At 36.3% G+C, this 17756-nt stretch overlaps 1 protein-coding gene across 1 annotated transcript in view; it reads right to left on the bottom strand.

Moving 5' to 3' along the window:
• MCMDC2 (minichromosome maintenance domain containing 2) overlaps positions 1-12470 on the bottom strand; it is a 36390-nt gene extending 23920 nt beyond the window's left edge. The window contains exons 1-8 of the mRNA XM_069600197.1: positions 11623-12470; positions 11400-11530; positions 11262-11321; positions 9005-9200; positions 7733-7855; positions 7510-7614; positions 5007-5132; positions 2251-2488 (exon numbers count right to left, since the gene is read on the bottom strand). Of these exons, the coding sequence (XP_069456298.1) occupies positions 2251-2488; positions 5007-5132; positions 7510-7614; positions 7733-7855; positions 9005-9200; positions 11262-11321; positions 11400-11530; positions 11623-11716 (1073 nt within the window). The 5' untranslated portion in view covers positions 11717-12470. The remainder of the gene's footprint in view (positions 1-2250; positions 2489-5006; positions 5133-7509; positions 7615-7732; positions 7856-9004; positions 9201-11261; positions 11322-11399; positions 11531-11622) is intronic.
• Between the last annotated feature and the right edge of the window lie 5286 nt (positions 12471-17756).

Genomic DNA, 17756 nt, shown 5'->3' with positions numbered 1-17756 from the left:
AAACATTGTTAAGATGTAAATTCTCCCCAAAATTGATTTATAAGTTAAAAGCAGTTCCAGTCAAAATCCTTAAAGGCTTTTTTGGTGTGATGGAGATTGGTAGTAACATATGGATTCTAAACTTTTTAAGAAAATGCAAAGCACCTAGAATAGTGAAAACAAATCTTAAAAATGAAGAATAAATTGCACTACCTGATTCAAAAGTTAATATAGAGCTACAACAATCAAGAATGTGAGGCATCATCATAGATAAACAAGTCAAAAAAGCACAACAGAAAGTTCAAATAGATGTATACCCAGTTAAACTGAATACCTAAATTTATAACCATATAACCAGTTTAACAGATTTTCAATACTGGTACCACAGCAATTCAATGGGGAAAGGAAAGTTTTTTCAACAAATAGTATGGAAAAGTTTGATAAATGCATAGGAAAAACATTAATCTTGATTCCTACCTATCATATATACAAGATATATACAGAAACTGACTTGGAATAAATAACAGACCTATTGTAAGAGTTAAACCTATATGCTCCTAGAAGAAAACATAGTAGAATATTTTCTTGACCTTGAGGTAGGCAGAGACTTATTAAACAGAAACCAGAAAACACTAAACATAAAATAAAATAATAATCAAAACTAAAAGGTCTGCTCATCAAATATATCTTTAAGAAAAAATATACAAACTATTTTTGTACCTGGAAGAAAAGTTTCATGATACATATGTGACAATGGATGTGCATTCAGAACTCCATTTAAAAGTGAGCAAACAACTTGACACTTCATAAAATAAGATGAGTAGCAAATAAGCACATGAAGAAGATTTCAAATCAATAGTCACCGGGGAAATGCAACTTAGAAATGTAATGAGATACCATTTCACACACACTAATATGGCTAAATTGAGAAAGACTGACAATACTGGATGTTGGAGAGGACAGAAACATCTGGAACCCTACCTCGTTGGCTGGAATGTAAAATTGCACAACCACTTTGAAAAACTGTTTGGCACTTTCTTATAAAGTTACATACACCTACCTTATGACACAGCAATTCCACTCCTAGATATTTATTCAAGACAATGAAAACACAAGTCTACAAAAAGACTTGTACAAGAGAGGTTTATTGCAGCTTTATTTATATAGTCAAAACATGCAAAACCCAAATGTCCCTCACTAGGAAAATGGAGAAACAAATTCTGGGACATTTATATAATGGAACATGACTCATCAATAAAAACAAGTGAACTTCTGACACACACACAACAGGGCCAATCTCAAAAACATGCTGAGCAAAAGAGATTAGATCCCAAAGAGGCTGCACTGTGTGATTCTATTTACACAAAATTCAAGAACAGGAAAATTAACTTATGGTGACAGAAATCACCTGTGGAAATAGGAATTAACTGAGAGAATAAAGGAACTTTCCAAAGTGATGGAAAATGGAAATGTTTCATATCTTATTGAGGTGATGACTATAGGAATGCACGTATCTGTCAAGATTCATCAAACTGCATACTTAAGATCTTATTACTTCACTTTATTTATGCAAATCTTACCTAAAAAACAAAACACCAAATCTCTCATACAGCCCCAAATACTACAGGAAAAGGTTAATGACAAACAGAAAGAGAGACAAGGGCTTTAATTTACAGAGGTATCACGAATAAATAAGAAATAAGCAGATTAATTTAAAAATGGACAATGGTCACAGTGTTCATAGAAAAATAATAAAAAGTGTTTCATAAATTCTAAATGATGCTAAAACTTACTTCTAGTTAAATAAATGAAAATTAAAATAAAATACCAGTTTCCACCTATCAGAGGGCCAAATTTAAAAGCCTAATAATACCCAGTATTGGTGAGACTGTTAAACAAATACTCTGATGCTCATTAATGGAAGATTAAATTGGTGCAATCTGTGGCAGTTAGCACTATATTTACGTTATGATTTAATTTTTATTTTAGCAAAACATCATCTATCCAATTAAGTTAGAGCTAATTGGACTTTTATTTTTTTAATTTAAATTTCATTCTATAAATTTGTTTTTGCCTTATAATTGCACATACTATATTAATATATGAAGTTCATTCCTAGGTTTTTGAACATTAAAAGTAAACTTTTAAAAAAGAGTACTTGCTAGTGGGGAGCAATTTATATCAGATAAATTCTAAATATTTGTCTTATAATAATCTTTATGGAAAAGATTTATGCAATCTGTGATCAATTTATAATGGCATATATTTTACCTGTCTATGAGTAGAGTATCACTTGTTACGATTAAAATATCCAAGCAATTTTCTAGTTCCTTGTTACGGTCACTTGTCTGTACTAGACTCATCAGCAAACAGAGCTTGAGCAAATTGTAAGTCCCAGGAGGAACAATCTGTGATGCAAAGATGTTGGCAAGTATGGCTGTAAACTTCCAGCATGAGCTGGAAGTCAGAGAGAGGAGACACCTGAAATTGTCACTAATTCCTGAAGGAACTGAAAGTAAATATTAATACACATATTAAAAAGGGCTTTAAAACAAGCAAATGGTATACAGACATCTAATTCCATTAATCTAAAATATGAAATTGCAGTTCTTTTAATGATGCCACATTCAAATTAATACAATGATACTAAATTATGATTGGAGGTCACTCTGGTTTATCATTCTACCCAAGGAACATAGTAAAAGGATGCACACCCTGTGTGCCCACATAGATTGCCTGTGGGTTGCAAGTAAATTCCTCATTTTTTCCTTTTAAGACCAATGTGAGCAAAGTCAGATCATGAGGCTCCTGTATTGCAGTGTTTCCTTTATATTTCTGTGTTCGAAACAGTATCACATTTAGTGAGGGCTAAAAAGCAGAACTGAATATTCTGCTTTAGGGAGGGCTAAAGTCAGTTCTGAATATTCATTGGAAGGACTGATGCTGAAGCTGAAACTCTAACACTTTGGCCACCTGATGCGAAGAACTGACTCATTTGAAAAGACCCTCATGCTAGAAAAGATTGAAGGCAGGAGAAAGGGACGACACAGGATGAGATGGTTGGATGGCATCACCGACCTGATGGACATGAGTCGGAGTAAACTCCGGGGTGGACAGGGAAGCCTGCTGTACTGCAGCCCATGGGTCCCAAAGAGCCAGACACAACTGAGTGACTGAAATGAACTGAACTGAAAAAGCAGAATGGGATATATTTGAATGTTCCTGTTAAAAGGGAAGATTTATACCCTACTAATTTAACATAGACTGTAACATTCTAGACCTTCTCCACTCCCTTATTCTGTCCAGCTCCTGAAAGGGATGAGCAATTTAATCCAATGGGTCAGTTTGGGAAGAGCTGTGCACATATAACTCAGTCCCTTTCTCTTTCCTCTTGGGCTGTCATCACGGAGCAATGATTTCTTCTATTCAGCCATGTCCATGGACCAAGGGAGGCCTACCTAGAGTAGGTCTTGCCACATTTAGGTGGTTAAATCTGCCTAATTCTAGAGTTTAGCAGGAGAAAGCACACTTCACCTACATATAAGTCATGTTCTACTACCAAATCAGTAAATTTTAAAACATTTCAGAGCAGAAAATACTGAAAGGATCTTTAAAATGTCCATTGTTCATTAATGCTTTCTTTCTTCAATATTTTTATTCTTTTAATAAGTTTTTCTCTTCAAAATAAGCAGAGGTGTCTAGAATTCATTGTATTTAAATTCAACTTGAAAGAAAGTGAAAGTGCTAGCTGCTCAGTAGTGAGCAACTCTTTGTGACCCCATAGACTATAGCCCACCAGGCTCCTCTGTCCATGGAATTCTCTAGGCAAGAATACTGGAATGAGTAGCCATTCCCTTTTCCAGGGGATCTTCCTTACCTAGGGATCGAACCCAGGTCTCTCACATTGCAGGCAGATTCTTTACCATCTAAGCCACCAGGGAAGCCCTAAATTCAACATTGGCCTCTGTTATTCTAGATAGCAATCTCAGTTCCGTTCAGTTCAGTCACTCAGTTGTGTCCGACTCTTTGCAACCTAATGGACTGCAGCATGCCAGGCCTCTCTGTCCATTGCTAACTCCCGGAGTTTTCTCAAACTCATGTCCATTGAGTTGGTGATCCCATCCAGCCATCTCATCCTCTGTTGTCCCCTTCTCCTCCTGCCTTCAATCTTTCCCAGCATCAGGGTCTTTTCAAATGAGTCAGCTCTTCGCATCAGGTGGCCAAAGTATTGGAGTTTCAGCTTCACCATCGGTCCTTCCAATGAATACCCAGGAATCATTTCCTTTAGTATAGACTGGTTGGATCTCCCTGGGGTCCAAGGGACTCTCAAGAGTCTTCTCCAATACGACAGTTCAAAAGCTATCTAGTGATTAAAAAAAAAAAAATCTATTATTCGAGATTTAACTAGCCTGTCTTACATTTAGATATTTGTTTGCCAGAGTAGATCTGCTCTTTATTTTTGGTTACTTAGTGCTTAATTTAGTTGGAAGAAAATTATCAGTAATAAAGCAGATATTTTGGCCCCCAACTGCCTTTGCCTCTTGTCTTATTTCTCGATTGGCTCAAAACTCAGATGCAGAAGAGGATGCCATTTTATCCAGCTCTTTTTCTCAACCACGACAAGTTATTTAGCATTGCCTTAGCTAGGAAACAAAGGTAAGAAAAGCTTTTAGATTACTCTTTAACTCCTGGCATCTTAAAACGTTCTTCTCATTGGAAATTATTTTTTAAAAAATCTAAATATAGTTTAGCCAAAAGAAAAGAATCATTCCTAAGGGCAAGTTTCCACATTATCCTGCTTTATTTCCTTCATAGCATTTATTATCTGAAATTGTCTTATTAATTAGTTTAGATTTATTCACTATCTACCATATGGTTTAAGGGTGGGAATCTTGACTGTCCTGATCACAGCTCTATCCCTAGTGTTTTGAAGCGTGTCCAGCACACAGGCAGCCAATACTTATCTCCTGAACGAATGGCTTTAAACTTGCAAGTATTGTTAAAAACGATATTAACATTTTCCTTACCTTTTGGAATGCAAAAAGTGATACTATTTGCTTCTACACAGACAGCAGTCTGTGATGTTTTTACACAGGTTGGAATTCCAATAACCTTATACTCATTTCCTATATTCATTTTATTCACTGATTCATCTAAAATTATTCAAGACAAAATAAAATATGTGTTTACTGAATGAAACTTTTACTGATGATATGGTTCAAAGATCTAAAACCAGTAACAATTTAATAGTTCACTTAGCTGCTAAATATTTACTTTTGTTTAGTAAAACATGCATATTGAGTGACATGAATAATGTAAATTGAGGTAATTATACTGCTGATAAATTTTGATACATCATTTTGAGCCAGTGAAGAGAGTTGACTTCAAGAAGTATGTGGCATAGCAACTAAACAGTCTCTTATAATATAGTCAAGAGGCAAAACAGGACAACTTTGTTTAAATGAAGCATGTTTCCATTAAATAACAAAAATGTTAATAAAAGACTTTATAAGTAATCATTTCATTTGGGAAGAAAATTATTTTAAAAAAGTATTATGTACTGTCTATAATAGACAAGGTACTTTTACACACACTATGTAATTATAAACTTTAAGACAAATATTGTTATGCCCATTTTATATATGAAGAAACCAAGAGGTTAAGTGACTTATGCAAGGCTAAAGTAGTTAAGTGCTTAGTCATTCAGTCATGTCCAACTCTTTGTGACCTCATGGACTGTAGCCTGCCAGGCTCCTTTGTCCATGGGGATTCTCCAGGCAAGAATATTGGAGTGGGTTGCCATGCCCTCCTCCAGGGGATCTTCCCAACCGAGGGATCAAACCCAGGTCTCCCGTACTGCACGTGGATTCTTACCGTCTGAGCTACCAGGGAAGCCCAAGTAGTTAAGTAGCCGAGTTGAAATTCCCATCTGGGTCTGCTCCTGTCTAAAGTCTACCCACAAGACACTTTACTAGGTTCCTCTCACCTTTACAGATTGAGCAAAGCCTTTGCACAAGTTCAAAATTTATTCTGAAAAACTAAAAAATCTTGATCCTCCATTACACAGTTATAATTTGGATGGTTGTAAAGCTGTGAAAGAAAAGCTTACAAGCAGGAGCAAGGATTAACCTCCCTCTGTGAGTAAACAGAAATCTCTGTTTCTCCCTCTCTGTTCTTTCTCTCTCTCTCTCTAGCTCCAGAGAATATATTGGTAAACCCTGTAGACCTAGATGGGAAAAATCAGGCCCAAGACTTAAGAAAATAAAAACCCCAAACCAAATAAACAAACCAACACTCCCTCTTCCCCTACCCCCACCCAAACCTCTGAAGGATACAGTATGAATTACAAAGGGAAAATTAAACAAACAATTTTTCAGCTGTTCCCTGGACTCAGAGTTTGGTGAATGTATCCTGAGGTCAAGAAAGGATCAAGAGGAAGGCTAGGAGACTGGGAAGTCTGGGTATCTCTTCTGATAATCCCCAAAGGCCTCCTTTTATTAATTTAATTTTTAAAAATTCACTTGGGTTCTATTAAAAGTTTATTTGAAGAAAGGGTTTTCTACTAAAATATATGTTGGATAGTCACTTATATTTCTATATTATAATGTATGGTTTGTATTTAGCAGAATTAAGTAGTTAAAATAATAGACTTTGCAGCTAGAATGCCTGAGTTTGAATCATGGCTATGTCATGTGCTAGCTGTGTAACCTTGGAAAAGTTATTTAACTCCTCTGTGCATCCATTTCCATACTGTAAGTGGAGACAACAATTGAAAGAGTTGAGAGTTGCTCTGATTAAATGAGTTAATATATGTAAAAGTGTCTGGCACACAATACTTGGTATTGAAAATTATAGTCATTTGGGCTTACATGCCTGCCTTGTCTTTGTCAAGCCATGGTGAAAAGAATTCTTGTTTGAGTCTCTACTTTCCAAACTCTTGAGTTCCCTACACATGGTTGCATCCAGAATCTCTCTTTAAAAACAGTTTAATTCTTCCAATTTTAGCCCAAGAAAAGAGGCTGAACCCATCTTTATTTTCACAATTCTGGCTTCTTAATGAAGACTCACTCTTCCCTGGGTAATTGATACTGATAATGATTTCCTCCTTTATTGCAGAATCTTTCTACTCACAGGTCTTAACCCATGGAGTTCATTCATTTATTGAATGAATTTACTTACTAAATTGTTACTATGTGCAGTAAAAATTCACATCCTACCTCATGAACATTATATTTTAAAACATTAATACTTACATAAGACATACACACACAATAATGGGAGATTATTACTGTAAATAACTGTCACCCTGAGATTTAACATAGTGCTTCATAGCATGTACTAATATCTTTTTAAGTGAATGTTATGAGACTGAATAAATAATTGGTACATTAGCTGTATATGACTCTAAAATACTCAAGAAAGAGAAGACATATGATTATCAAGCTATACAAGTACCATGTATAAATACCATGTTTATACCAGGTATAGCAAGCATAAGGTCAAGTACATTTTAGTGCAAACAGGTCTTACCTCTGAGGAATACTGTAAGAGATTGAAACCTAAATGGCTGGTTGTTATAATATCCTTGAAAAGCATGAAGTGACTTTGCAGTAATTATTTCAACTATCTGTTTATCTGAACGCAAAAAGCAAAAAAGAATTAGTTATTAGGATACATATTCAATTTAATTTCTACATTAAAATATCAGACATTATTTTAAAAATTATAATTATAAAACATAAATGCATTTTACCACCAAGTACTCTAAATTTTCTGTCTTCTTGAAGTGAAGATGAACATAGATTACACAAAAAGTCATTTCTTACTGTTGCAGATTCTGTAGCACCAGGTACATGCACTCTTATATACTGAAATCCTGAAAGAAAACAGAGTTAAGCTATATTTGCCTTCAGATTTAGCTTTCTATTTTCAATCCTTTCGTCGTGCCATGAAGTCGCTCAGTCGTGTCCGACTCTTTGCGACCCATGGACTGTAGCCTACCAAGCTCCTCCCTCCATGGAATTCTCTAGGCAAGAGTACTGGAGTAGATTGCCATTTTCAGTCCTTTAAAATGAATCTAATTCAACATATAATTAAACTGGGTTTGGATGTGAGTTTACAGCTGTTCAATGGCTATTTTTTGTCAGGCACTTTGCTAAGGCACTGGTTTTATGGATATTTAAACACACAATTTCAATAGGTGGTGACCAAAAACAGACAATTTCAATACAAAGTGTTCGGAGAGAAGACAGGAGGGGCAACAAACCCAATGAGAGGTGGGGATGAATGGAAAAGTTGTCGTGGAGAAAGACTGAAAGGAGTTAAGCCAAAGGGTTGAGAGAGGACATTACGTGGAGAGGGAACACCATGAACAGCTCTGAAATTGTGTGAGAGAACAAGTACATCAGCAACACAAGTACACCTATTAAATTATAGAGGAGAGATGGGGAAGAAAGAATGAATTTCAAGGTTATACAAAGTAGAATTGCAAACATTGTGAAAGTCACTCAGTCAGGTGCGACTCTTTGCAACCCCATGGACTGTATATTTCATGGAATTCTTTAAGCCAGAATACTGGAGTGGGGTAGCATTTCCCTCCTCCAAGGGATCTTCCCAACCCAGGGATCAAACCCAGGTCTCCTGCATTGCGGGCAGTCTTTATCAGTTGAGCTATGAAGGAAGCTCTTGTAAACACTGAAAGTGAAAGTCAAGTTGCTCAGTCGAGTCTGACTCTTTGCTACCCTATGGACGGTAGCCTGCCAAGCTCCTCCATCCATGGGATTTTCCAAGCAAGGATACTGGAGTGGGTTGCCATTTCCTTCTCCAGGGGAACTTCCAGACCCAGGGATTGAACCCGGGTCTCCCATACTGCAGGCAGACTCCTTACCATCTGAGCCACCAAGGAAGCCTAGGAGACACCAAATTTTATCCCATTCTTTTCATGCTATGAATGTTTCATAACTAATTATAAACATGATTTAAGATTAAACAGTAAATTATTTTGATTTTACATTTTAATATTTACCTTTTGAAAGAGGGCATGTTTCATCTGAACAAAGAAATCTTGCACCTTGTGTGTATTTGGTTACAGTTGTCATTGCAATCACAATTCCTTGCATCGTATAAAATCTTTGAGATGTATAATCACGTGGAAACTCACAAAGATCAAGACAATAACTTGGCAGAGGAGGTAAATGTGTTAACTTCAGCACTATATTAATCTAATAAGAACATAAAAAATAGTATTAAAAAGTGCAGATCCAATTGGACTTGCATTACAATATAGTAAATATATTTGTAGGGTAAGTCAAATAAATGATTTGTTAGTATTAGGAACCAACCTTTTGAGCATTAAGAGAAAAGATATTTAAATGTAAAATTAAAATGCAAAATCCTTATAATCTGATATTTTAATTAAAAGTATTATGAACTATTATCTTTCTTTAAAAATATACATTTCTGTAGAAAATAACAAAATTTTGTAAAGAAATTATCTTGCAATTAAAATTTAAAAAATAAAATCAGGGAAAAGTTAAAAAAATATACATATATATATACACATTTCCTCACCATTCCCTGAAAAACTTATTTATAAAACAATGACAACCTCATAGCAATAAATACTTCTAATGCCCAGATCTCTAAATATAATTTCTCACTGAAAGGAACCAGAGCTCCTTAGGAAAAATGGCTAGTTTCAGGTCTGGGGCAGAAAATACACTAATGAAATGTATCAAAAGGAAATAAGAACAAACTTTAAGAAGCTCCCAGTGACCAAAGTTAGAGAATATAAACTTAAAAAAAAATGACAAAGATTCACTGAAACATATCAGATATATTTAAAAATTCATGTATTAATAGCTCCTCATAATTTAAAAATGGAAAAGCAAACAGAAAATATTGTTCATCATTGGAAGCTACTATATTTCAACTTATCACTCCAAGAATTTATAAATGGAAAGAATCAAACATTTCTTCTGCTTTTCCTGTACAAATTGTATTGCAAGGTAATTAAACAGTTGATGAGAGAAAAACTTCTCTTGCAGGATAATTTTAGGTAATAAACATTGAAAGTTTTCTAAAATCTGGAAAATCACAATTTTGCAACTCCTAATGAAATAATGGAATCTAGGCAATGATTCAGGAGATCCGGGTTCGATCCCTTGGTCAGGAAGATCCCCTGGAGAAGGAAATGGCAACTGGCTCCAGTCTTCTTGCCTAGAGAATCCCATGGACAGAGGCATCTGGCAGGCATGGGGTTGCAATGAGTCAGACACGACCAAGTGACTAACACACACACAGGCAATGATTATCAATGACTACAAAAACTGAGGTGAAAGCTGATGGTAAACTGTGATTTGGAGGGGTCAGACTGACATCATCTGCACCCACCAATCAATGTGGCATTGCTAAAAGTGGGACCACAGAGAGGGCACTTCTACTGTAGGGCAGTATGAAACATGTGACGCTATACTCTATTCTTGTCAAAATGAGTTGAATTTGAATCTAAGCAAGTATAATATTTAGAAGCAACTGCTATTTTTCAGAAATATGGGGTCTAGGGAATAAGTTAAATACCACATGAACAGAATCAGACAAGCCCAGATTATAAGACATTTTACAGGACAACTAAAAAAGCTTCTTCAAAAATTCAATGGCATAAAAAGGAGGGGAAGGAAACGCCTCCAGATCAAAAAAGACATGGTGAGATATAAGAACCAATTATAATGTGTACATCTTGTTTTGATCTTGACTTGAACAAATCAGCTATGAGAGATTCTTGAGAACCCCAATTGGGCAAATTTAAATCTGGGCTGGACAGGATATTAGACGATACTAAGAAATTACTGTTTTTTGTAAGGGGTAATAGTGTCATTGTGGTTATAAAAGAAAAATGTTCACAATTTTTGGAGGTTGATACATACCAAAGTATGTAGGGGTGAAATATCAAATGTATTTTAAAGATTTGCCTTAAAATATTTCAGGAAAAAACTGATGATGCAGGTATAGCAAAATATTGCAAACTATTAAACCTGAGCAATAGATAATATGGCAGTTCATTGTATTATTCTGTTTATTTTAGGGTATGTTTGAAATATTTTATTATTAAAATGCTTAATATTATAAGTGATAATGCAGGAAGTAAAGATGTGTATGTAGTCCATTGAACTTTGAAAAAATGTTTTAATACAAAATATATTTTAATATAAAAATATTTATTTACAAGTTATCCTGAAAGTACTGTACCTCAGTTTTCTTTGTTAAATTTAACTAAAACTTACTTGGGTTTCAGTCTGCAACTGTCCAATTAGTGAGAGAGTCTTAACAGCAATATAACAGACCTGTGATTTCAAACAAGAAAACCAAAGAAGTTATGGAAGATTCCATGTGGCATAAAATTATTTCTTTCTTTAACTTACTGATTGAAAAACTTGAGCAGCTTTTAAAGGCTGGTGTAAAATGTGATTTCCAAGTTCAGCATCCAATTCAACAATATCAGAGGGATTTATTAAAACATTGAATCGATAGACAGCATAACTTTGTTTCGAATCTGTAAAAATACACAAATTTAAAAATGAAGTTAGTTATATGTAGGACTTTATTTTAAAGTTTCTAAAATAAAGCCACCTTTGCTGAACATACCATTGTAATATTTGCAATCATCTATGAACTTCTGGAGGCCTCCACTTCGGTCAAGATAGATAAGGGCTGCCTCTTTCATTTTTAGATTTGACATTTTCTTCTAGTTAATGATTCTTCTCTTTTACTAATGCTTAAATCACAATTGCTAGTGAAGACTACAGAGACTGATACTCAGAAAATATGAGAACACCTAGAAATAAAATAAAATTTACATTTAAGGATATACAATAAAACTGTTTACACTATTAAAGGTAAAACTGAGAGTGAAATAAAATGAGATAAAATTTCCAACTTAAAAAAATTCCTAGGAGTTCCCTAGCAGCCTAGTGGTTCGGATTCTGAGCTTTCACTGCCTTGATGCAGGTTTAATCCCTGGTCAGGGAACTGAGATCCCACAAGCCGAGCAGTACAGAAAAATCCTACCCAAAGGGAAACCACACTTCGGCTTCTTTTGCCAAATGATATTTTATTCAAGACTAGGTTATGAAATTCTTCACAAGATTGCAAATTTAAGAACAGGATCCTCAAATGTCTCTTTACAGAGTAAGTATACCAAAATACACCTGTTGAAAAAAATATTAGATAATGGGGTCCTAGCCTAAGGGATCTGAAAACCTGGTTGTAAATCCAGAGTTTTCTAGTTGCTGTGGGGAAATCACTTGACCTCTCTTGGCTAAGTATCTTCACCTGTAGGAAATTAAGGTGTTGTATTAGATGATAAGGCCTCTTCCTCCTTTACATTTTATATCAGTGACCAACATAAAACATTAAACCATAGCAATGAGAGTGGAATACATAAAATTAATTTAAAGATAGATAGCAAACAAAAATTGGAAACAATATATGCCAAATATTGTATTAGGTGGTAGGGATAAGATGATTAAGATTGAATTCTGCCTTCAATGACGTGCCAATTTCGAGAAGTAAAAAATAATGACTGTCAAATTTATTATCAAACATTTATTGGGCATTTACTATTTAATGGATATCATCCTGTCCTAGGCATTGGGGATACAAAGATCAGTAAAATAAGTTCCCTATTGTTCCAAGAGTACAGTGAGGGAAAGTAGACATGTAAAAAAGTTAAAATTCTATACAATTATGTGCTATAAGAAATATTAATGTACTAGAGAGCACAGAAGGAACTGTATATGAAAGAGTTCACTAAACTTGGGGTCTTCCTCGTGTAGGGGTAATAATATTTTCTATTGTTTTAGGACATTTTGATTTAATATCGTTGAGTCATAGACATTTAAAGGTGACATTTCAGTAACTGGAGGAGATTTAAGTGAGATTTCAGTAATTGGAGGAGAGGTGAAGAGAAGAGAAAGTTTTTCAAGGATAGAGGTAATCTCCCTTCTTCCAGTTTTCACGCCTACACTATTGAATCCACACCCCTGCTACTTGGAGATCAGCTCATTTTCCAAAGTGAGACTGTCCTTTTGGCTAGTACACGGAGGGCTGGGCGCCCGCAGGGAGGCAGGAACTTCAGAGTTTATTTTTAGTTTACTCATTGGAAAAGACTCTGACGCTGGGAGAGACTGGGGGCAGGAGGAGAAGGGGAAGACCCAGGATGAGATGGCTGGATGGCATCACGGACTCGATGGACGTGAGTCTTGGTGAACTCGGGGAGATGGTGATGGACAGGGAGGCCTGGCGTGCTGCGATTCATGGGGTCTCAAAGAGTCGGACACGACTGAGCAACTGAACTGAACTGAACTGAATCTAAATAAAACGATCTCAAAGTGTGTGCTGTGTTCAGAACGTTCCATGTGTGTTTCATCAGACCATAATTTGGAGGCCGAATGATGGGAGACTGCTAATAATGAAATATTTTGGTGAAGTTCAACAGGATTGAAAAATTTGGAAGTCCATAATGATCATACAAACAAAGGGAAATCATCAAAGTTTTTAACAGGGGAGTAATATGGTCAGATTTTTATTTTGGACATCAGTGCTTGCTGCCAGAATGGAAAGAGGGGTTGCAATAGAAGAATTCTATGATCAGTTTCTAGTCTTTGGAGATACATAGCCCAACCTAGGCTTCCTTGGTGGCTCAGAGGTTAAAGCGTCTGCCTCTAATACCGGAGACCTGGGTTCGATCTCTGGGTCAGGAAGATCCCCTGGAGAAGAAAACGGCAACCCACTCCAGTATTCTTGCCTAGAGAATCCATGGACGGAGGAACCTGGTGGGCTATAGTCCAAGGGGTCGCAAAGAGTTGGACACGACTGAGCGTCTTAACTTAGCCCAACCTAGGGCGTTAAGAACGAAAGAGAATGGAGGGGATGGATTCTAGACTTCTAAAAATTTCACGCCCGTCTACGGGTGTGGGTGGATGCTGCTGCTCTAATAGAATACGGGAGTCAGGAGAAGGATAGGGAAATGACAAGGTGAAATTCATTTCAGATATGCTGACTTTGATCGGTTCTGAGGATGTCCAGATAGACAGACAGAAGAATCAGGGGGATGTAAACCAGGGCTTGGCCTTCAGTAATTTTAAAAAGACCAAAGATAACGCTCTGGGTATCACCAGTGTAAAGCAGAGGTCCTGGAGTACTGGCATTACCAAGGAAGCGGACAGTGGAGGAAAAGACATGGAACCCTTTGGGAAAGCATTAAATAAGCCAACCGGGATAAAATGTGACAGGTCTCCCCACAGCCTGAAGAACCCGAGTGTTGGTTCATAGAAACAGGCGCAGGTCGGGTCTCCTCTCCTGACTGAGTCAGCACGAAAACACCTCACAAAGTGGATGGAAGCAAGTCCGGCCTCATATCTTGAGCTCCAGGACCTCTTCCACCCACAGAGGCACTGTGGACTATGCCTGTGGACCCCAGCCCAGCAGGGTGTGACACCCCGCCACCCACCGAACCTCTCCTGCGCGCGCCATCTGGAGCCGGGGAGCCAGCATTGTCCTCACGCGCATGCGCGCATCTCTGGGCCGTTGGTCGCGCAGAGCCTGCTGGGGTGGCCCTTCCAGTCACCAGAGCACCTAGTCTGACCTGCACTCCATCCTCTTTAATATAACGGGTCTTGCTCGCTCCTTGCGAGGCAAAGAACAGATAGAAAGATAAAAAACCGTTGGTTTTTACCGGCCAAGGATGCTCATGTTTGTTAAAAAGTTTACATAAAAATCTCCTGGTGGGAATGCAAAATGGTGTAGACAATTCGGAAAACAGTCCCTGATAAAGGACCACAGAGATACTATATGACCCAACAATTTCATGGCACATATTACATATTATACATATTATACACAGATAGTATGAGAAAGAATGCAAAACGTATGTTCACACAAGAACTTACATGTGAATGTTTGTAGTATTACAATAGCCAAAAAGTGGAAACTGATAAATGGGTAAATAAGATGTTGTATATCCATATAACATAATGTTGTCAGTTCAAAAGAATGTCTGTTCAACTGAACTGACTTTCAATACTCAAAAAAGAATGAGTATTAAAATGTGCCACAACATTGATAAACCTTGGAAACACTATGCAAAGCAAAAGAAGCTACATAGGAAAGGCCAAATGTTGAAAGATTCCATTTATGTGAAACGTTCAGAAATGACAAATCTGAGAGTGAGATAATAGATTAGTGGTTTTCTGGGGCTTTAAGGGGAAATGGAGAGTGACTGCTAATGGGTATCACTTTTTTTTTTTTTAAACTGTGGTAATGTACATAAAACTTACCATTTTAACAGTTTTTAAGTGTACAGTTCAGTGGTGTTAAGTACATTCACATTGTGAAGCCTCACCACCATCCACCTCCAGAACTTTTTCACCTTTCCAAATTGAAACTCTGTCCCCCTTAAACAGTAATACCCCATTTCCCTGGCTCTCTACTTTCCCATCTGTCCCTGAGAGCAAGCCGGGTTCTGTTTCCATGAATTTGACTACTCTGGGTACCTCATATAAGTGGAATCATACAGTTTGTCTTTTATGACTGGCTTATTTCACTTAACAAAATGTATTCAAGGTTCTTCTACATCATAGCATATCAGAACTTCCTTTTAAAGGCTGAATAATATTCTATTGTATGTATATACCACATTTTGTTTATCCACCCCTATAGGTGGAGAGGGAAAGGGGGATGAGGCATCACCAACTCGATGGACATGAGTTTGAGCAAGCTCCAGGAGTTGGCGATAGACAGGGAAGCCTGGCATGCTGCAGTCCATGGGGTTGCAAAGAGTCGGACATGACTGAGTAAACTGAACTGACCCATATAAGGTTTCTTCTTGAGGTGATGAAAATGTTCTAAACTTGATTGTGGTGATAGTTGCACATCTCTGAATAGATTAAAAGCCAGTGAATTTTACACTTTAAATAGGTGAATCTATGGTGATGTGAATTAAATCTCAATAAAGCTGTTAGCAAAAAAACAAAGCTTGTGCTGAGTCCTTCCCTGTTAGTATTACTTTTAACAGTTATCAATCGTACTGTATTTCATTGGGTTGGGGAGATCCAGGAGTTGGAAGCCTGGACCATTTTCCTTGGAAAAGTAATAGAAGCCACTCCTTTCAATATTTAATAGTGTTGACAAACCACCACAGAGTTTGTTCCTATGGGGGAATATCATCTATGTGAGCGATGAGGTGAAGAAAATGTTTTGCTGAACTACGAATCAATCTGCAACAGCAAAGGTTTGTTAATACTGTCTTGTACTAAAATCCTGTGGTTATAAATACCATTTTATATGAGAAGAACTAGACTATGGGCTGCTGATGGATCTTGTTTTAAGGTTTTGGTTAATCAGTTAACTGTAATGATTCATTTCCATGCAAAGTAATAATGGAGTTTTAAATCAACCAAGTAAAATAAAATCCTCCAATAGGTTTTTATGTATTTAGTACATCCTTTAAAGTATGTTAGACATAGAAAAAGCACTTAAAATTTTAAGTATTCAGTGCATTACTGCCTGTTGCAAATTCTCTGAAAATGAAAATATCTAGTCAAAATTTCATTGCTTCTGATTGCTACATTATTGTAAATACTTAATAGCATTTTATTGTTTTAGGAGATCACTGAACATCACAAACAAAACCTCAGCGGCAGGTTAAGAATTAGAAGGCTCTCAACAGGAGGCTTGAAATTTAAAGCAGATATCCAGTGTGTAAAACTAGTATGCTTTGCAAGAAGCAACATTTAATTTTAGATACACTCATATAGGGCATCTGTTGGGAAGATTTATAAAGATAAATACTTTGTTAAGTGATTGGTTCATTTTAATTTTTTAACTCGAGAGTGGTGGTGTGAAAGAGGACTGTTTTATGCAAATCAAAGTCCTTTCCATTCTCATCCCCTCTTCCAGTTTTTTCCTCTTTCAGCAACTAACTACACAGGACCTGCTGTCATGCCTTTTAAAGATTTAAAAATTTTAGAGCAGTTTTTCTTCACAGCAAAATTGAGCAAGTTAACGTTTTAGGTAGAAACTTATTTTTAGATCTTTCTTCCTAATAAATGCATTCAATGATATGTTGAATTATATCAATTCAAGCAATTATCTCCAAGCACTGTTTTCTCTTATCTACACATTTTGACAATTGTTTTCATTTTCACTTAGTTCAAAGTATTTTAAAATTTCTCTTGATATTTCTTCTTTGACCTATGTGTTATTATGTTATTTAATCTTCATGTATTTTGGGACTTTTCAGTTATATTTGTTATTTTTTGCTTTGTTATGGTTTTAGAGCAGACATGATATAATTTCTATACTTTTCAATTTGGTTAACTGTTTTCTATGGTCCATGATTTGACCTATCTTGGTGAATGTTCCATGCGAACTTGAGAAGAAAGTGTATCTGCTATTTTTGGATGAAGCAGTCTATAGATGTCAATTATATCCAGTTGATGGATGGTGTTGAGTTCAACTAAGTCCTCACAGACTGCTGTCTGCTGGACCTGTCTATTTCTGAGAGGACTGTTGAAGTCTCTAACTATGAGGGTGAATTTATTTCTCTCTCCTTAGTTTTATCAATTTTTGTCTAATGTAGTTTTATACTCCGTTAGGTGCATACATAGTAAGGATTGCTATGTCTCGAAGAATTGACTCCTTTATCATTCATTATGTCCTTCTTTATTCCTGGTAATTTGCCTCTCTCTCGTCTCCTCTGTCTGAAATTAATATAGCTA

This window comes from Ovis canadensis, chromosome 9 (assembly GCF_042477335.2).
Source record: "Ovis canadensis isolate MfBH-ARS-UI-01 breed Bighorn chromosome 9, ARS-UI_OviCan_v2, whole genome shotgun sequence".
Classification (NCBI taxonomy): domain Eukaryota; kingdom Metazoa; phylum Chordata; class Mammalia; order Artiodactyla; family Bovidae; genus Ovis; species Ovis canadensis.
This window is presented reverse-complemented; position numbering and strand designations above follow the sequence as displayed.